Source organism: Calidris pugnax, unplaced genomic scaffold (assembly GCF_001431845.1).
Source record: "Calidris pugnax isolate Ruff unplaced genomic scaffold, ASM143184v1 scaffold18, whole genome shotgun sequence".
In the NCBI taxonomy this organism is placed as follows: Eukaryota; Metazoa; Chordata; class Aves; order Charadriiformes; family Scolopacidae; genus Calidris; species Calidris pugnax.
This window is the reverse complement of record NW_015090812.1, coordinates 14,601,911-14,623,032: the sequence shown is the minus strand read 5'-3', so window position 1 is coordinate 14,623,032 and position 21,122 is coordinate 14,601,911. Positions and strand designations below refer to the sequence as shown.

At 41.3% G+C, this 21,122-nt stretch overlaps 1 protein-coding gene across 1 annotated transcript in view; it reads left to right on the top strand.

The window, feature by feature from the left end:
* The first annotated feature begins 1,262 nt into the window (after positions 1 to 1,262).
* The window catches only part of ZNHIT6 (zinc finger, HIT-type containing 6), a 33,483-nt gene continuing 13,623 nt past the window's right edge, over positions 1,263 to 21,122 (top strand). The window contains exons 1-8 of the mRNA XM_014939512.1: positions 1,263 to 1,365; positions 2,408 to 2,473; positions 2,565 to 2,671; positions 2,759 to 2,844; positions 4,162 to 4,262; positions 14,936 to 15,004; positions 15,773 to 15,853; positions 16,374 to 16,454. Coding sequence (XP_014794998.1) covers positions 1,298 to 1,365; positions 2,408 to 2,473; positions 2,565 to 2,671; positions 2,759 to 2,844; positions 4,162 to 4,262; positions 14,936 to 15,004; positions 15,773 to 15,853; positions 16,374 to 16,454 — 659 coding nt within the window. The 5' untranslated portion in view covers positions 1,263 to 1,297. The remainder of the gene's footprint in view (positions 1,366 to 2,407; positions 2,474 to 2,564; positions 2,672 to 2,758; positions 2,845 to 4,161; positions 4,263 to 14,935; positions 15,005 to 15,772; positions 15,854 to 16,373; positions 16,455 to 21,122) is intronic.

The following is a 21,122-nucleotide window of genomic DNA, read 5'->3' as shown; positions in this document are numbered from 1 at the left end:
AGAAAATGCCTCACTTCTTGCATTTACAGCATCACCTGACATTTGCTATTAGTTTGCCTGTGGAGCTGATGTTGTGACAAATGGATTATTTATTTTTTGTAAGAATATCATCTTTTAGAAAATGTTCTGCTTCGTGTACATTAGTGTCATTGCCCTATTTTTGGAAATTCTTTGTAACCTATATTTATAGTTTATACTAGCATGTCTCAGAACTTTCCTATTTTAAAAAGAAATAGCTTAAAGTATTATGAAGCTGCTCAGATGTGAATGTGTGTGTTTCTGCCGCTGAGGCAGAAATGCCCATCCTGTGCAGGCAGCGCAGTCAGCTCGTGCCACGGGACACTGACAGGTAACAACGTGCTGTGTGGCTGGAGCTGCAGGTTTCCAGAAGCGGTTGGCAGTGTGTGTTTCGGAAAAGCTCTTGGATTCAGACATTGTATTAGGAAGAATTACTTTACTGAAAGAGTGGTCAGGCACTGGAACAGCCTGCCAGGGAGGAGGTGGAGTCGCCATCACTGGAGGTATTTAAGAAACGTGTAGACATGGCTCTTCAGGGCATGCTCTAGTGCCCGAGACTGTTGGTTTGTGGTGGGGTGTTGTGTGGGGGGTTGTGGGTGTGGAGTTTAGTTGGTGGGTGGTGTTTTTGGGTTTGTTGGGGTTTTGTTTGTTTTTTTTTTAATGTGGTTGGACTCAATGATCTCGGAGGTCCCCTCCAACCACTAAGATTCTGTGATTCTGTGATCTCTCTCTGAATATACTGAGTATACACGTATAGTGAATATACTCTAGTGTACGGGCTGGAACTGCTGAAGGCGTTCGCAGATCTCATACAATTTTGTCCCACCATATTAACAAGTACCTGTAGCCTGCAATTAATTTTTTATGCTTTCTGAGGTGGTTGCCTACTTTGTTACCCTTAATTTTAAAGCAGGGCCTGATCTAGATTACAAGAGTCTTTGCCACAGTTCTTTTATCCTTCTTCCTTATGTTTCATGGTTAAAAATTCACTAAGAAGTGGGGCTTTGAAAGAGCCTGAAGCGGGATGCCTACAGCCTGGAGGCCACAGGACGCCCTCAGCGCGGCGGGGGAGGCAGATCTCCTCTTGGCTCCGTACTGAGGCGGGGGGAAGCGGCGCCCTTCGCCCCTGCCCTTGCGGCGCCGGCCCGCGGCGCGGCAGGGTGAGGCCGCTGCCGTCCCGGGGCCGCCAGGCGGCGCCACCGCCCAGGAAAGGCCGCGGCCGGGCCCGCCCCGGCCAGGCCCCGTCGGGCACCGCGTGGGGAGGCGGCGCCGCGCAGCCATGGCGGAGCTGGAAGGCCCCGAGAGCCCCCGGCGGTCGTCAGGCGGGAGGAAGATGTCCCTGCAGAGGTAGGGGCGAGGGCAGGGTGCGGGAGCGCCCTCAGGTGTCCCGCGGAGAGCCTCCCGGACGGCCGGGCCCCGGGACCGCCTCCCGCGGGCTGCGGGAACACTCGGGGCCGCCCAAGGGGAAGGCTGCGCCGGCCTCTCCGCACTCAGCGCCGCCGCCGAGGGCCTGCCGCGGGGGTTCCGCGGGGCCTGCTGGGGCCGGGCCGGGCCTGCCCCGGGGAAGGCGAGGGAGCCATCCCCCAGGGCACCCCGAGGGGCGCTGGGCCGTCCGCTGAGCTGCAGCCCCGCGCCTCCTGCTTTGGGCTCCGAAGGCCCGCGTTAGGGCTGGGGTGCGGGGCCGTGCCGCCGTGACAGGAGCGAGGGCACCGCTCCTCGGCAGTGGGGAGCTTTGTCCTGGGGAGCAGCGTCTGCCTCTGCCTGTTAGTTGGGGTCTGTGGGCCGCTGGTCTGTGGCAAAACATTCATAAAGCTTGGCTGAGAGGTTCCCTGACTTCGGGGTTTGCAGTGCTAACAGCCAGAAGAAGTTTTGCTGACGATATTATCCTGTTTTTTCCTGTGTCAGGGAAAAAAAGGGATGCAGCGTTCAGGTTTTGGTGTGAATCCTCAATATTTAATTTCCATCTGCTTAAAACTAGGAGCACTATAAAATAAGCCATCACGGTACGGTGCACATTGCAGGTGGTGTAATGGAAAAAAGCATGGATGCAACCAGGCTGTGAAGCATTGGCTGGTACAGCCTTGCTACACTTCCAGCTCTGCACCTAGCGTAGGGATTTTCCCTTTCTTTCAGGTATCTGTCCTGTATTTTAATATAGGTAAGACCCTTGTATGGGTTTGGAGATATTTCCAATGGCTTGTGTTATTTTATCTCCTACTTTATCTAATCCTGGGTATTTGTATTTAATTTTTCTTCTTTGAAAGTTCAGACAATGTTTCCTGAAAATGCAGACTGATGGCATAGTGCCTGGTTGTTGAGCAGGCAGCTGCCCAGGCCGGTCAGGCACAAAGGTCCTACTTTATTAAGAGGTACATTTTACTTCTTTCAGGTGCGAAACATGTAGCAAAGAGGAAGCTAAGTACAGATGTCCACGATGCATGAAATATTCCTGCAGGTATTTATTATCTGAATTAAACGGTTTGGGGTTTTTTCCCCCCAGTTGGGCTGGATGTGACATGTTAATGCTTTTCTTTTTGTCATTTCAGTCTGTTGTGTGTAAAGAAGCATAAACTTGCACTGAGCTGTAATGGAGTCAGGGATAAAACAGCGTTTGTCTCTGTAAATGAATTTACTGACTTGAACCTGTTGAGTGGTAAGAATATTCCTTGTACTTCTTAAAATTCATTGTTTTTTATGAAGTTAGTACTACAGTTTTTCCTTGTTCTTTTTTCACTTTCAGATTATCGCTTCCTGGAAGATGTAGGAAGGACAGCTGATGCTGCTGCTCGGCATCTTGCTGTGCATCGTCCGCTACCGAGAAGACTTGTAAGTTTAAAATAAGCAGTTTGGTCTGTTGGAGGTAGGGTTGACTACCTTTGAATTCCCATTGAGGCAATCCCAGCCCAGATTTCAGAGCTGATACCTCTCTTATGAGGTATGAATGACCTGAATTTTGGAGCCACAAATCAAAACAAGTCTCTAGGTTTATATAATAATAGTATTGATGGTTACACCCACTTGCATAGAGGAATAGATTGCTAACAGTGTACATTCTTAAAATCCACGCCTGACTACTCTTGCTGTTTGATGATAGATGTATGTTAAGAAAGCCTGGATGTTTTCCTTCCGCAACTGTTTTTAGTTTTTAAGTACAATATTTCCAGGTAAGCAATGGATTTATTAATTTCCTAAAAATTATTGCATGCTTCCCTATACACCAAATGAAGGGAACGAGAGTTCTGCAAACATGGAATTTATGCAACAATGAAGTAAAAGACGGCTTTCTAAGGGTGAGAGGGATTTTACATTGAAATTCCTCCAGTTCTAGGGAAGCTTTAATGAGATCACAGAAATGTATGGCATTTCCTGAATGACGATAAGCTGCGAAGACCAGGATCAAAAAGGAAAAAAACAAACCTAGAAAAACAAAATCAGGTCCAAAATACTTTGATTCATTAATACATCACAGAAGGGCATCAGGGTCATGTCGTTTTCCTGTCTGGTGAAGATAGCTTTAAACATAGCACTAAACTCAGTTGGAGAGAACTCATGATGATGATAAAGTAGATTCAAAAAGCTGCAGCTTTCTCTCAGGCTGAAGTCACGCTCTGTGTGTGCATTTATCATCATGATACCTTGAAAACGTGTGCTGAAGATGGTGAGATGCTACATAGCTAGCAGTTTTTAGGATGTGATACCAGACATGTTTATGGGACAATATCGTGAGTGTTACCTGCCAATTAGAATTTGTCAGAGTGGCTGAGATGGTGCTTGTGCATCCCTTCTGCTAGTGGGGTTGTAGCCCAAAAACCAGCTCTGTGGGTAGTACTGCACCCACAGTGGCTGGCTGGGACTTGCACGGTACGTAAAAGAACTTTTATTATAAAAAGGTCATCGCCATGTTGATTAATAACAATGGAAAAACTTCACCTGAAAACATTTCAGATAGTTTCTAGGCTTACTTTATTAACTTATTCATTCATTAAGTTTTTTTAAAAAGTCAAAGAAAGTACTTCATTAAATGTGGCCTTTTCTACAATTTTCCCGTAATTCCTGTCAGCATGACTCTTAATGTTTAACTTCCAGGTTTTGAATATATTCTTCAGATTTTTTTTTAAAAGAATATTTTTATTTTTTTGCCAGTTATCTTTGAGAAACAAAGCTCAGAAGTGCAATATTGACCTGAGAATGCTGCCCATTGGATTTACAAAAAGAAGAGAAAATTCAACCACCTTCAATTCCACGTGAGTCTTCACTTGATTATTGTCAGCAATATTTTGTTTTCATGGAACACACAATTAATGGGAGTCTGAATTCATACCGATATGCTTTCTTTTAAAATCTTAGATGCATGGGGTTTTTTTACACAAGCTATCTAGATTTAATATTTTGTGCTGCAGGTTTTAATTTTTTAGACTTCTTGAGCTCAGTTTAACAGCTTATGCAATTCATGCTTTATTTTGAAAAATCCCAACATTGAATAACAGGAGGAAAAATCGGTGCTGTTGTGTTTTTCCATCTTTTTATTAATATTGAGTTTTGTTGCTGGAAAAAGAAAAAACTTCTTCAAAGGTTTATGATAGAGGACTGATGAGAACAATTGTGAAAAATCCCTCTGAAAAGACTGGATTTAAGTCTGAAGAGATACTTCCAGTACAGTTGCCTCTGGTGGATGCCATGGTAGGAGTTGCAGTGCTGGAGGATGTGGATGCTTGGTATGGCACAGCTTAGAAAGACAAGTGCAGACAGACACAGATTAATTAAGGAAAAAGGCTAAGAAGACTTCATCCACTCTGTATTTTTTCTCTGATATCCAGAGTTTGTAATTTAAACTATTTTCACAGTAAAAATAAATAAAACAAAAATTACAAAGTATTTTGTTACGGCAGGAAACAGATCTAGAGTTCAGCTCGCTGATCTACTGGGGGCAAATATAAATGCCTTCTGAGCTTCTGGCAGTGATCAGCTGTGCCAGCTGCCACTGATGGTTCCTCCACTTGTTGTCTTCATGGTCTCAGTTTTGGTGGCAAGTTCTGTTTTCAGGATGCATTTTTCCCTCTCTTGCCTGAGATGTACAAGCCGTGCTGCCAAGCGCAGTGTCGGGCAGGGGAGCTGGTGGTGGCTGGCCGCTGAGTAGCCACCAGGTGTCCCTCTCTGACAAAGTAGGAACCAACCTGAAAAACTGCTCAACAGACTTGCCTCTATCATTTCTTCTGTTCTGCAGTTTTTTAATTTTGTAGATATCTTAATTTTTAGCAGAACGTAAGGCGTAGCATAGATTTAGAAATGTAACCTTTTAAAGCTACGTATTTTAGTGGTTATGATAGAGAAAACCCAGAGTGGATCCATGGAAAGAAAGGAAATCTGGGTCGTTTTCTCCTCCCTCTACCTCAAATTTATACAACGCTGAGGCTCTCTCACAGAACAGACCAGGGGGTGGCCCCAAAGCTTGCAGGTGTTAGTCATGTTAGCAGAGGCTGTCTGCCTCTGCACCAGCTTTCTTTTCCTTGGCCACATGCTCTGCCTTTTACAGGTATCTTGGTGCTAGTCTCGTGCTGCTCAAGTATCTAGGCTTAGAGCGAGTTTAACTTTCCTGGAGAATTTCTTAACATTGTGGACAAAACAACATAAACATCTTTAGGAGTACAGGGTAAGGAGTAGTCTTAAAGAGCCAGAGCAAGTGCAGAAAGCCTAAAGGTGCTGGTATCAGAACAGAACAACAGAAAAGACACAGATACGGGGAGGTTTGACACTATTGGGAAGATCCTGGGCATGATACAGTGCTGTGCTGACAGAAATTTGCCTTCGTGTAACCTGTTTTTCAGTTCTTTTTCTCTAGAAAGCCTTTTTGGGTACATACTGCAAATAAGTGCAGAAAGCCTAAAGGTGCTGGTATCAGTAGCTATGAGAAGGACAGAACAACAGAAAAGACACAGATACGGGGAGGTTTGACACTATTGGGAAGATCCTGGGCATGATACAGTGCTGTGCTGACAGAAATTTGCCTTCGTGTAACCTGTTTTTCAGTTCTTTTTCTCTAGAAAGCCTTTTTGGGTACATACTGCAAATATATAGAATCATAGAATAGTTTGGGTTGAAAGGGACTTTTAAAAATCATCTAGTCCAATGCCCCTGCAATGAGCAGGGGCTCATTCAACTAGATCAGGTTACTCAGAGCACCATCCAACCTGACCTTGAACACTTCCAATGACTGGGCAACCTGTTCCAGTGTGTCACCACCCTCATTTCCTGTTATCTCGTCTAAACCTATCCTCTTGTAGTTTAAAACCATTACTCCTTGTCCTGTCACAACAGGCCCTGCTAAAAGGTTTGTCCCCATCTTTTTTTTTTAAGCCCCCTTAAGTATTGAAAGGCTGCAGGAAGGTCTCCCTACAGCCTGCTTTTCTCCAAGCTGAACAAGCCCAAACTCTCTCAAGCCTGTCTTCATAGGAGAGGTGTCCCTCCCTGTGATCATTCAGGCCCTGCTAAAAGGTTTGTCCCCATCTTTTTTTTTTAAGCCCCCTTAAGTATTGAAAGGCTGCAGGAAGGTCTCCCTACAGCCTGCTTTTCTCCAAGCTGAACAAGCCCAAACTCTCTCAAGCCTGTCTTCATAGGAGAGGTGTCCCTCCCTGTGATCATTCTTGTGACCCTCCTCTGGACCTGCTCCAACAGGTCCATGTCTTTCCTGTGCTGAGGGCTCCAGAGCTGGTCACAGTACTCCAGGTGGGGTCTCACCAGAGTGGCGTAGAGGGACAGAATCACCTCCCTTGTCCTGCTGGTCACACTGCTTTTGATACATCCCAGGATATGGTTGATCTTCTGGGCTGTGGAGCACACATTGACAGCTCATGTCCATCATTTCATCCACCAGTACCCTCAAGTCCTTGCCAGGGCTGCTCTCAATCCCTTTATTCCCCAGCCTGTATTGATACCGGGCATTGCCCTGACCCACGTGCAGGGTCTTGCATTTGGCCTTGCTGAACCTCATGAGGTACACGTGGGCCCACTTCTGAAGCTTGTCCAGGTCCCTCTGGATGGCGTTCCATCTCTCAGGAGTGTCTTCCTCACTACACAGCTTGATGTCATCAGCAAACCTGCTGAGGGTGCACCTGATCCCACTGTCCATGTCATTGGTGAAGATGTTAAATAGTACTGGTCCCAATATGGACCTGAGGGACACCACTTGTCACTTGTCTCTGTCTGGACATTGGGCCATTGTCCACTACCTTCTGGATGTGATCAGCCAGCCAGTTCCTCATCTGAAGTGTAGCTTGTGTTGGGAAAATGTTGGCTTTTAGCAGATCATGCTTTCACACGTCATGTACTTTAAGTTGTTCAACAGAAGCAGATTTAAAAACTAAGAGGATGGGGCAAGGAAGGTGACTTATTGGAAACAGGCATGGAAGTATTTCACAGGCTGGCAGGGAGAATGCCTTACTGTTTTTTCTCAGTCACAGAGTCCTGGGGTATTTCTTTGTTGTTGCTTTGGGATGCTGACCTTTCTGCAACTTTCACATGCCATCAGGACGAACATGATAACATCCTCTGCTCTTAAGAGAGTAGGAAGTAACTCTCTGTTTCTAGTAAATGCTGTCCAAGGGTATGGATATGCTCAGTGAATATTACACAAAGAACATGTTTTCTCTCTTTTGCTGCTACTGTTTTTCACACAGCAATGCACTGTTTGAATTCAGTGATAGTGACTAAAAACTAACCTTTGTTTTTTGTTTGGTTCATTGGTTTGTTTTTATTAATTGGTATGTTTTGCTTACTCTCCTTACGTGAGTTCCTGAGGAATCAATCCCCACGTTTGATTGAACGAGTGAGTTTCAGCCCTACAAGGCCTGTCTTGTGTGACTTCATAGTTTTGTTGAATATTACATTCAAATGGATTAAAGCTGTGCAAATAATTGTTTTATATGAACTTAACACCTGACAGTGGTCAAGGTGTGGTGTGTCTTCTCTTCTGTAGATCTGAACCCCTTCTCGTGCTGTTTGCAGTTGAGATTTCTGTATGGATTGCTCCAGAGAGTGGAGGTTAGAAGCTGCTCTACAAATGTGTGTGGAAAGCTGAGAACAGCCCTCTCTGATGTCCTCTTCACGCTCTCCATGTGAGCCAAGCTGTTAGGCTGTACCAAGCAGGAATGAGAGTAATCCAAAATTAGGAAGTACAAGATGTATTATTGTGTCATCCCCTGCCCCTGCCAGCTCTGGAGGACAGATCAGTGGCTGTTTAGATGTGTTAACCAGACTCTTAGTTTCCTGATTTCCGTTAGTTTATTTGCTAAATTCATTGTTGTGAAAACATACATGCCAGTGCTGGGCATCACGTGGATTAGATTAACTTGTAATATTGAATATCTAGGTAACAGAGGGTCATTAGAAAGTGGAGTCTGAGTCCCGTTTGTGAACTTAAGGGACATCTGATTTAGAGATGGTTCAGGACACCTTATTTGCAAATTATTTTTAATGCATTACTTCACCCTACCTTTCCTGTGGTGCCCTTATTTTCCAATAGAAGTGATGGTTCCCCTTCTGGATGCATGCTGCCGTGGAGCTGGGATGTCCTGCTGGGAAAGGGGTGGAGAATGTGACCAGGCTGGGACGAGGGCTGGGGCAGGAACTGGGGAGCTCTGGGGAGCTCCAGCCGGCAGGTCAGACGGGAAGAGGGGAGAGAGCTTGCAGCTCTGTGGCTCCTGGTTCCCTGGTGGGAGACGATGAGGGCTGTGAGACGCTGAGAAGGTACAGTGCAGGTCCCTCAGCACTGCAGTCTGTGCTGCCCTGCTCCCACCTGCCCTGCTGCTTACACTGCCACAGGCACCTCTACCCTCCTTCCTCCCTGCGCCGCTCACAGCACCTCCCAGACAAAACCCTTCTTACCTCCTCTCCCCGCCAAGAGGGGTCCCAGAGCTACCAGTCTCCTCACCAGAGGAAGGCATGCCTGCAGCATGGGAGCATTGAGCCAGAGGATATGTGTGGGAGAAGAAAGAGTCTCTTTCATTCTCTCTCTTCTTCGATTCAATTCTGAGAACAAAATATAGTATGGAGATTTGGGATTAGCATCAATTAAGAGCTCATTAGTGTTACAGAAGCTACTTTGAGGTATACCTGAAAACCCTAAAATGTCAACTCTAATCCTGAGCTAGGTAGAGGTCATTCAAGTTAAGCATTTTGAGTGTTGCTGGTCTTGAGAATTTATCAAGGAGTTATCTGAGCTGGGTGTTGGACTGATATTATACTGTTGGAGCTGTTAAACTTGAATTTAGTTGTTACTCAATAGTTGTACTTGCTTTCTAGGACCCATCCAAGTAAGTTCCCAGGCAAAGGATTGCTGCTCTGGAATGACTGAAAGCAGGATGTTCATACATTTTAGTAAATCAGTAGCTTTTCAGAACAACATCCCCATGTGAAGACGGGTACTGACTGAGTTCTCTACCTGAGATTAGTTTTTTCTTTTTTTGTTCAGCAACTGAACTGTTGTATTCTCATAGTGAATCTGATGGTAATTTTGTTTATTTGCAGATGTTAAAGAGGACAGTGGTTTTATTCTGTAAAGATTATTACAGTTTGGGTTACTTGGGCTCAGCAGTGTCCCTGTGCTTTACACAGGAGGCTCGGTTCAAGCCCGGCGTGTTTGATTATTGCAACACACATGGTTAGTAACAGCTCTTGCTGTTGGGAGGCCCCCTGATAGAAGACCATATGTGTTACAAAGGAAGTACGCTTCAGTTTCTTCATTGATCATTGTGCTGTTTACTGTAACTAGGAAACATACGAACTTTCAGTAGAAATATTTCAGTTTTACTATTTATACATCAAATCCAGGAATTAGCTTGATGAAGTTTCAAGAAAACGGAAACATCCTTTTTTGTGTGCCATTTTTAAAGTGCAACAAAGTCAATTTGGCACGAGGAACATAGAGTTTGGTGGGGGCGGAGAGGATGAAATCATCACACTTCTTCGTGTTCTGTTTATTTTAAATTTTTTTTTTTTTTATCCACAAGAGAATCTAGTCACTTAGTTTGGCTGAATCTTCAGTGTTAAGGAAGTTGAGAAGCGCATTATTATCCAAAGGTGTAGATACTGAAAGCCCAGTATTTCAATTAAACTTCAGTGCATTAGGTGAGAGTACTGGGTATTGTAAAGTAGTCCTTTTCATTAAACTTCCTTATGTCCTTTTAATCTCTTTAATCAATTCAAAATAACACAGACAGGAAATACTACAGTATTTGTGCTTTGATAGAAGATGTCCTGTGTACTATTTTTAAAACATTTTAAGAATATTAGTTGCTAAATAGAAACAAAATCATGAGCGAATCGCTACCTTTGACAGGCTGGCAGGGAATTACTTCTGCAGAGCCAGAAATACAGTTGGTATCTTAAGATGTGATATGATGAATTTGGAATATTTTGTTGATACATATTTTATTTTACGTGTGTAGATATATATATGCACACATTTAGAAAGGTTTTATATGCATAAAACCTACTGCAGTCTAGGCAAAAGTGACTCTTCAGAGGAAACCTAGGTAAGAAAGTTAAGCTATATGAGATATTTCTTAAAACACTTGTGAAGTATGTAAATTGGACTATTCTGAAAATCTGGCAGGGCACTTAACTGTCATGTCCAAGTCCCAGAATCCTTTGTAGACCTGCCCTTTAATTCCCAGCAGCTGTAGTGCTTACATCTGCAGTACTTGGAGCATCTGCAAAAGATGGTGAGAATTTTTGCAGTTGTCCTGAGAGCTAGCTGAAGGTAACAGCCACTTTGTAGGTACTGCTGCTGTCTTTGTGACATCAGAAATAAAAATAAATCAGTTGTTGCTGTGAAAAGTTTAAAAATCATTTACATGAAGTTCTGTGAAAACTACGGTTTATTACAGAAAATATTTTTTTTAGGTTTTAGGAGAGATGAGAGACAGTTACTTTGGTTTAGAAGAACAGCAATTGCAAAACAGCCTGTGCACTTCTGAACATAATTTACAGCTACATCTCACGCAGGGGAAGAGGTGCTTGGCTCCTCTTTTTCCCTCTGATCAGTTTCCATGCTTCTGAAGTAGCCAGAATAGGATGTGAAGCCAAGCAATGCAGGGATGGGCTATGATGCTGCTTTTACTGACATCAAGGATGTGCTTGTGCCTCATCCAGATCTCTGCCTTTTGGTAGTTTTATAGTTAGTGCCTTGGTATTCAAGAAAACCGTGGAGTGGTGTTCCATGGCAGTCAAGCGACATGGAACACTTCATGCAGTGAGCTGTTACTCAACTGCAGATGACTTACCCAATTAAGTGTTTTCATTTAGAAAATGAACATAGTGCATGTCATTTGTAGCTGAAGGAAATACTAACCCTGTGAGCCATAATGGAAAATGAAGTCAGAGAGATTTGGAGCCAGGATATCTAATTTTAATCAGAACTTTTTGTGAAGCAACTTTGATAGCATCTACAGTTGACATCAAGTTCTCTAACTGGGCAGAGATCAGTGATGGTGAGGGATGCTTTGCTTTAATAATAGGCATTCAGCAAGTTGTTTTTCAAGACTTCGTTGTACAGTGAAGGGTATGAGGCTATTCCAATTCTAAGCTGCTTTTTTCCTTACTCCTTCTACCCAGTTCTTAATCTATCTTACCTCTTTCTGCTTGCCATTTACTTTCAGGCAAGAGTGCTTTGAAGAGAAATGAAGTAATTAACTGCAGTTTCAGTATTAGCATGCTGAAAAAAAAATCAACATTACTGTTTTTCCAAAGTGAAACTTTTTGACAAGGAATGATCTTTTTAACTTCAGTTAAATAGCTGAAGCTCATAGCTCTTTCTGTTCTCTATGCCATAGACTAGATTGTGCCTGGAAGGGGGAGGGAAGGCAAAAGTCTGAAAAGATCCCTCTTAAGCTGATTATACAGCTGCAGTGATGAGCTGAGTCTGCCTCAGTGAGCCCACAGGGAACTGGTCTTGCATGAGAAATCAGAGTGTGCTGTGTGGCGACTGTTTCTGCAGACACATAAAGATTATTCCTAAAACCGGGTAGCAGCTGGCTAGAACTACTTCTGGAACATTTCTTTTTCAAGGTCCTGTGTTAGAGACAGCCATCTAGGCCACATACATGTTTCGGTGAGCTGTGCCACAGTTTGTTTCCACTTTGTGAGAGGAAGTTGAGCAGTATTGCTGCTGCTTAGGCTGTCTTGATTTAAAACTTTGACAGAAAGAAAGTCCCTATCACAGGAAGGGTTGGTCACTTAGAGTAGATAACCACGGCCTGTTTGAAAAAATTGTGGAGATGATGAGTTAAATGAAAAAATGCAAGAAAGCCTCATTTTAGTTGATAACAAATAACAAAAAAACCTCATTTGAACAATCCTTTTAAGTATTGTAATAAATGTGCCCATCACTAGTGTTTCTTGCAGCTAATGATGATGACCCGATTTCTATGTCTAAAGATTGCCAACTGTTACTAAAGTCTCCTTGTGAAAATGGTTTCAATTAATACCATGCTCTGTTAAATGCCAGATAGTAACATATGTCTGAGAGAGGAATCACAAGCTTGTTAATTCAACTGGTTCCATAACCCTATTGCTATTCCAGTTTGCTCTATCTGTACAGTAGCATTGATGTTTTCTTAGAGTCATAGAATGGTTAGAGTTGGAAGAGACCCCAGTGATCATCGAGTTCCAACGCCCCTGCCATGGGCAGGGACACCTCCCACTAGACCAGGTTGCACAAAGCCCCATCGAACCTGGTCTTGAACACTTCCAGGGATGGGATATCCACAACTTCTCTGAGCAACCTGTTCTGGTGTCTCACCACCCTCACAGCAAAGAATTTGTTCTAAATATCTAATCTAAATCTCCCCTTGTTCAGTTTAGAACTTTTACCCCCTGTCTTATTACTACACTCCCTGACAAAGAGTCCCTCCCCATCTTACCTATAGGCGTCATCGACAGACTTGCTGAAGGTGTAGTTGATCCCACTGTCCCACTGCACTCAGTCCTTCAGCTGTCAAGATGAAGAATTGCAAGACCTTGTTTTACTCCTTTGCAAAAACCTTCTAGAATTCCACTCACTGATTTTGAGTTATTTCAAAACTTTTTTCAGTTTGATCATTTCAGACAGTATCATGCCAATATGCAAAATAACATAAAGTTTATGAGGCAAGATGCTATGTCAACGTCTGGTTATATATGCTGTCTGTGTTACCCTCCAGCTCTGGTCATACAATTTTCTCACCTCTCTCAGACCACATTTGCTCTAACTTGACCTTCTCCTTTAAGGAAGGCTCTCTTATCTTTTGCAAATACGAGCAGGTAAGAGGGGAAAATCAAAATGCATACTGTGAAACTCTGCTGAGTCACATATTGCTTTGGCGATCTTGGCCTTCATTAGTTCTTTTTACTCTAATTCTTAGCTCCGTGGAGCTAGGGTTCTTCCTTGCTCTTTTTGTGGTAAACAGTAATGCTTCTGATTTTACTTATACTCCAGGCATTGTAGTTCAGCTGTAAAGCTCAGTTTTCTCCTAGGAACAACTAGGTATGGGAATGATTATTTGTATTAGCACTTTTTATAAAGTGCTTGAGTTTAAAAATTGTTATAATAGTTAATTGAACTTGGCAGCTAGGTTTACTGTTTTGCTACTGGATGCACGCACACTCTTCTCAGCAGCCAGATAGAACCTGCTGGATAATGTCTCATCTGCCTGATAAACAAATTAAACAACATGTTGGAACAACACTGTGTTTACTTTTAATTGTAGTACCAGAATTTTTGCATAACTGATGGTAGTTATCTTGGATATAATGATTCATAGGTCTTAAGTAGCGTTAAGAAAAAAAGGGAGGGGAGGTACCATTAGACATGCCTATATTTTGTGCTTTGTATAGATGTCTGGGCTCTGATTGCTAAATGGCAGTAGTTCCCTGCTGCTTCTTCCAAGTCTTTGCTGTTTGTCATGAGTGTAAAATTCTGAACCAGAGCAAAGGGCAGCGCACCTACCTGTTAGACTGTGCTTTTTTTTAGGAGATTCTTTTAGAAAAACATTGTTACTGTCATCACATTGAATGGGACAATTTGGAGCAATGAGAGGAAAAATGCTTTGTCTTGAGTTAATACTGACTTCAGCAGTGTTTCTGCAGATGAGTAAAGAGGCAAAAGGAAATTTCCTAATCTAGTGAAGTATCGTCCAAGTAATACTGCCTTTCCTAAGATGACATTGCACTGGAACCATGCTTCAGTAGCTTTTAATCTCAGGTATTAATAATGCTAGCTGGAAAGGGAAGATGACTGTTAAACTCCAGAAAGGAACACGGCATCAGTTTTGTTCTCTAACAAAAGCTTCCTGATATTTCTGTAAAACATTTGTAATTTCTAATTTCCGTTATCCATGTGATACCAAAATGCAGCTTTCCTCTGTACCCATGACATGTGTTTTACTGAGGCCATCGCTGCTGTGATGTCAAGTTCCCTATTTTGTGTAGAACCTGGCTTCAGCTGGGACCTCTGCCTGTTGCTGTTGCACAGGTCACTCTGCCTGCAACGGTTTGGCAACCTGTCCTGGGTGATATGCCAAAAAGCATTTTCCTATTCTGAAATTAAAGGGCAGCTATACATATAGAAATTCAGCTGGAAGATGTTCCCTTTTAAAATGTGAAATGCTGTTGATCAGTTAATTGGAGACATCTTACCTGTATTTATAAAGAACAGATTTTCATCCCATGAGAACTTGAAATTCAGCAGGATCTGGGAGCGCTGTATCTTTCAGTGCCCCTCAGCTTCTCTGCATGCCTCTTTTACTTTTTGAAAGTGCCATTCAAAATCTTGACTGTATATTTTCTTCTGTATCCATGTCGTAGGCTACTGAGCTTTATTATAGAAACAGCAAATAGTAGTTACCAGTTAACATTAAGAATATGCATTTCTTTTTATTTTCAGGGAGAATAAGTTCTACTGGCATTTGAAGCTCGTATTTCCTCACTGTCATGCTGAATACACTTTAAAACGGTACAGAGCTTGAAAAACAGATTTTTATAAAGCTTAAATTAAACTGCTGAAATTAAACTGCAAAATACTTTGATCAGTTCTTATCTTTTTCTGTTATACAAGATAAATTTGAATATTATTTTTAGTCTTAATTAGAAGGGCATTTAAATGGAAAAAAATGCTTTAAGTTGTGTAGTGCTTTCCTCTTTGAAAGCTAGCAGGCTTTTCAAGTTGGGCAAAATGTTTGATTGATAGTCCTTTTCTCTATGTAAACAGAGCAGCTTGTATATTCGTGATAGCGATATCCCCTAAACCTGCTCTCATGGAGCAGATGTTCAGCAAGATTTGCCGTCCCTCCTCGCCTGCACAGTGGAGCTGACCTTCGTATAGGATGAAATGGTTGCATTGTTTGCTTTGTAGGAAGGCCCACAAGCACATTTTGCAAAGGCCAAAAAATAAGGTTTTGTTGACAAATCTTTCTCCTTTTTTCCTAGCCTGAAGGGGCATGCTCTTGCCTACTTCTAGGGCTGTAGGAACAGCATGTTTGTGCTGCAGTTAGAAACTACAGATAGGCATCTGTTTACTCCTAGTGAAGTCCCAGTGTTGAAATTGAGATAAAGCTGTCAATTATCTATCCTGTATTGATACACATTTATGATTCTCCCATAAACTACTCAGTTTGCACTATAGCGTGCAAATATACAGCTTCCTCCAAATGACTCAGATAATAGATTTTTGTGTACATGATGAACCATGTCTTATGTATTTGATTTTTATCTTTGGTGAAAGGGTGCCTGACGATAAAACTCTTGCTGATATCCTTAAGCCATACATTGATCCAGTGGAGTCAGATCCTGTGGTTTGTCAAAGGTGGGTATTGAATAACTTTCCTGGCAAGTTCATCAAATGCATTAATAAAATAAGTGCACGGTTCTGAATAAATGACTTAAACCTAGCTGCACTTCCAGCATGGAGAGCTGAGCTCCTGGTCGGTACATCTTTAATTCCTGTGACAAAGACCTTCCTAACATTCACCAACCAACTAACCCTAGAGAATAACCAGCAAATTTAAATAAAATAAAAATAGCCAGCAGATAAAGATTAAGGAATTGACTCGTGGCATAAAGATCAATTGAAGCAACTGTAATTCTAAAAAATTAATCTCAGTGGGGGTGACAGTGAACCTTTTCTTTGGAGTAATTAAAAAATTATACTGGTAGTTATAGCCCTAATTTATAGGAAGTACTTAGTATGTGGCAATTATTGTCTTTATGAAGGTACATACTTTTGGTTGTTGACATGCAAAAGATATCCATCTCTTATAGATTATAAGGAGAAGAGTCATTGTACATCATTGTTTTTTCATCTCTGTGGCTTTTTTTTTTTTCAGATTAAAAATCTATACAGCGTCTCCTCAGTCAGATGTACGAATTTTAATGAAAATAGAAAACAGGAGACAAAACTCTGTCAGGTAAGGTGGTTCTTCAGTGTGTGTGCTTATTGATTTTAAAAAATAACCAGACATGAAAGAATATGTTTCTCAGTTTTTAATATTACAGATGGAGATTATATAATCTCATGGATGAAACTTCAGCGAGCAATTAGCAGCCATCTTAAAAATGATTCAGCAAAGATGTTATTTCTTTGTCTTTTTTCGTTCCCTTTTGCAAGTTCCTCTGTGGATACATTAACCTCCCTGAGACACTTGAAGCGATAGTTGAGGAAAGCTGGTTTTTTTAAATCACTGCAGCAAAAATTATTTGCTTATCAGCATCCAGTCACTGCATTTGAACTAACACATTTTTCTCAAAATTACTAGCTCATCAGTCTTCATGTTACCATATTTCTGGGTGTGGGCTTTTAAGTCTCCAGAATTCAGACTTGTGCAGAATTGTTTTCTTTGTTTCCAGAACAGGCGATAATCTTGAACTTCAAAATTAAACTTTAAAGAAATAATTTTTATTGGTGTAAATACCATTTTGAACACTCCACCCTGTTGCCATTGTTACTGAAAAGGATATGTACCAGCTTTGTATCATGGCTTATTGTGGTTGACCAGTGATTCCTAGTTAGGGTTTTTAAAGTACATTCTTTTCTTCAAATGTAACAAATGTAAATAATATGCTTTCCCTGGAGCATGGTATATTATTTCTAAGGGGGAAAAGAAGGTATAGTGAAAGAATTTTTGTTTGTGCTGTATTTTTTTCAAACAAGTACTAATCAGAAATGTGTAATGTGCTTAGAAATTCAAGCCCCAAACTCTTCATGTTTTTGATATTTTTTTTCTCTCTCTGCAATCATTATTTGAAATATGGTTGTAACATTTGCCATCAGAGTTGTCAGCTGAAAACCTGTTGGTTTTGAGTGAAATGTCTGGACTGATTTCCATTTAATTCAAGAATTGCCAAATTCTGGATGGTTAGCGGGAAAACTGAGAAATGCTGGTATTGTGGGCTACCCTGGAAGGTTCATTGCAGAAGCGCCTGGGCAGATGAAGTTTTCTCAGTTCTCTGTCTGTCTCTCTGCTTCATTCCCCACTGCTCCATGAGGGGCTGTTCCGCACAGGCAGGAACATCTATTTAGCCGTGGATGCTGAGTAACAAATGTTGTGCCCATGTAAAGGAACCCCTCTAGAGCTCAGCCCCAGGAAATAAGATCAGAAACAATTTCCCATTTTTTAAATATTTTTAGCAGACTTCACCGCTCATTTGTTATTAGTGGTACTCAGGACAGATTTTCAGTGCATGAACAGCTTCTGTCCCCTTCTCAAGTAACTAAGTGAACGCAGCAAAAACTGAAAGAGCATTCAGTATGTTACTGCTGTATGTCTTCCATGTGATTGGAAAGGCAGTATTCCAGCAATGATATTGAATATTAATTTGTATTTTTAAAATATAATAATTTATATACAGGTGGGTTTTTCGCTGATATTTTAGTGCTTTGATTTTCACATTTCTTTTTTTTATAAAAGAAGAAAAAGTGCTTCTGTAAGAGCAAGTAAAGTTCACCTTTTAATCTTTTGAAGTAGGGTATGTAAGTTACATATAAGGCTTGGGAAAGAAACCAGTTAAATATCAAAGCGGACCATCTCTTCTGCTCATCAGCTTCTTCTGTTACTGAACCATTTTCCTCTTCTGAAATGCGTGTAATGCTTTCTTAACTCACAGATTTGTTGAGACAGAATTCTTTTTCATTAAGCTTTTTAGAAGAATCTCAGGACTTGTGCTATATTTAAATATCCTTAAGTTTGTGTCTGGGAATCTGTATTCCCAGAATCATGTACGTTGATTGATGTCAAAGTTACAGTAATTAGTATTTATCCCACTTAGGGAATGTAAAGTTTAAAAAGAATTGTAGAAAGTTAAAATAGAAAAGCTTTTTGACTTGAGGAATGCAACTCCTCACTTGGAAATTATGTGAATCTTTTGATAGAATTTGGTGGAGCAGGCCCAGCTGTGGCGGTGCAGACAGGTCAAGGAAGCAGCAATTGAAAGAAAATTTGGCTTCTGAAAGGAAAGAACGAAGTTTGTTTGAAATGATGGGGCTGCTATGTCAGCAGAAGAGCATCTTCTGTCGACACGAGCTGTGTCTCTGCCAGCAGGCGCTCTCAGCGCCGCGATACCAGCGTAGTTGTTGTGACTAAGGCTCTACAAGGGAATTTAAATTTTTACTGTAGTTATATTACAGTTAAGTAAGAAATAATTTATTTTGAGTTCTTCTCCTTTTGGCTCCCCTCCAGTTAAATTAATTTGAGGTTTATGGCTGTTATTCTATAAGCCAACACCTGGAATTGCAGTGGGAGTACCTGCGATTGAAGCGGGACCGGCTCGCTGCTCAGCGGTGTTCAGTAGGGAGCAGGACCCCAGAGCAGACAGAGCTCTCTCCCCTTTCTCCATCAGCGGGGAGCTGCTAACTGCTGGTTTGTGTACCCTGGAGTGCCACTGTCAACTCAGTAATTTCCCATCCCGTGCCACCTCATTCTGCCTGATTTTAGGCTGTATGTTCCTGTTTGGCAAAGTCCTCTTCTGTCACTCTCTGGGCGAGCTGGAGGCATAGGATTGGTGTCTACTAGTACATGCAAGTCCACATGAATGTTGTGTTAACCAAAACTTCCCCTTTGCCCACGAGAAAAATTCCTTCTCCGCAAGCACTAGATAATAGAAAGGCTGTAAATATACATTGTTGAATCGGATGTTGTTTTTAGGCTTAGCAGAACCTTTTGAAAAAAATACTTTTCATAGTTACAATTACGTATTATTGAGGAAGTGCAGTGGTGTTTCAGAGAACATCTAAGCGGGATTATTATGGGTTATAAAATGTTAGTCTTCTAGTTTTAAGATAAGTATGTTACAGAAGGATTTTAGTATTTCCTGCAATTGTTTATGAAACAGGAGTTTGTGGTTTAGTTTTGGCTGTTTTCTGTGTTTCACAGCAAATGGCCCTTTTCGTTTGAAGATCCTTTGCAGAATGCTTCAAATTTTTTGGTTTTCTTTTTTTCTTCCTCCAGAAATATAAATTAGCCATGTAGTACAGATTTCTGCTTCCTCACAGGAGTTCTGCAGAACTTCAGAAAGCAACTGGATAAATCCACTGGTGTGCAGATATCATGGATAGCTGCCAAACAACATGGTGCTTGCTTTCTTCCTCCTAGGTGCCTTTTAGCATCAGTGGTGACAGTTCTTAGGGAACTTTGTGATAAGCTCTTATTTCTGTCTTCTCTAAAACCAGCCTGTAAGAATTGTGTTCAGTATGAATCGGTAGCACTCCCCAATTACTTGGAAGTATCCTAAAGCATAATCTGTAATGCAGTAACTGTTACACCAGTTGATAGTCTTCTCATTAACTGCACTTTATAAGGAATCTTATGAAGGAGGGTTTGAAAAAACAAGTGTTACGCAACTCGCTTCTTCCTTTAAAACCTTGGTTTGGAAAAAATCTGTGTTTCAATGGGTTATAATAGTTTTCCGTTTTGTGGTGCTTGCCTCTATCACCTGTTATGCAATATTTAGTTGGTGGTTGGTGTCCATTCTCTCCTCGGCTGTAACTTTTCCAAGAAAGGTTTAACTGCTGCCTCTTGGATGATTTTTACAGTCTACATTCTTTTATAAAGTAGTCTTTTCTTTCTTCAGGATAAATTAGTGCCCTGACTGTCTTCAGTCCTTTATTTGGGATGCCTTCAAAGTGACTTCATATGGTAAGAGTATTGCTTTTTCCACTAAGCAAAGGAAAGATGCAACTGCCAAATTATACAATCTAGTTTGGGAAATGCACCTTCTTATTTTCCTGAAAATTGCCTTATTAGGCTTTGTTTAACAAAAAACCATAGCCAACAAACAAACCAACCCCCCAGAAAAAGAGTTCCTAAATCTAGCAGACCCTTGATATCTGTTACTTTAAGTTAATGGTCAGAGTTGGTTTTTTCTTAACTACAGATATTTAATGAAAAAGTTACTTACTCATCCTCATCATATAAGATGGTCTTATTTCTGGAAGAGAAATAACTGCAACAGACTTGATTCACAGTATATATTTTAATCTAAGAGGCAATTAATTTAATAAATCTTAATGAGGTTAAACCACACAAATGGAAAATCTCTTTTACTTTCTTCAGTAACATCTTCCATGAATCTGGTTTAGATAGTTGGCTGTCTTCAATGACATGCATTTAGTTTAATAGAATTAAAAAATAATGCTTTCTTAAACATCAGTGTTAGGTCTTTTATATAGTAATTTTCTTTTTTGCCTGTTAGTATATTCAGAATGGCATGTGAACATTGTTTCAGGATAAGTTGTTGTAGAAGATTTTTGGGATTTGAAGATACCGTAGGCACTGACATAATATTTAGGTGCATGCAAAATTTAGTTTGGTTGGCCTTAAAAGCTTTGAAAAGCCCACTGCTTTCGGTGAACCATGTCCTTCAAGGACAATACCAGATTGCATCCTGTAGCTTTCCTGTTGTAAAACTACCAGACCATACAGAGTTGTGTATAGAATCAGTTGTAGAGTTGGTTTTTATGTTGGTAGTACTGGTGCAGCTCATGCTTCAGTTACTCAGCCAAAATATCAAAAGCATTTCTGTACCAGTTCCAATATTAAGGGGCGTCTTGCTCTCTGTGGTGACATTGGCTGGTGCACATG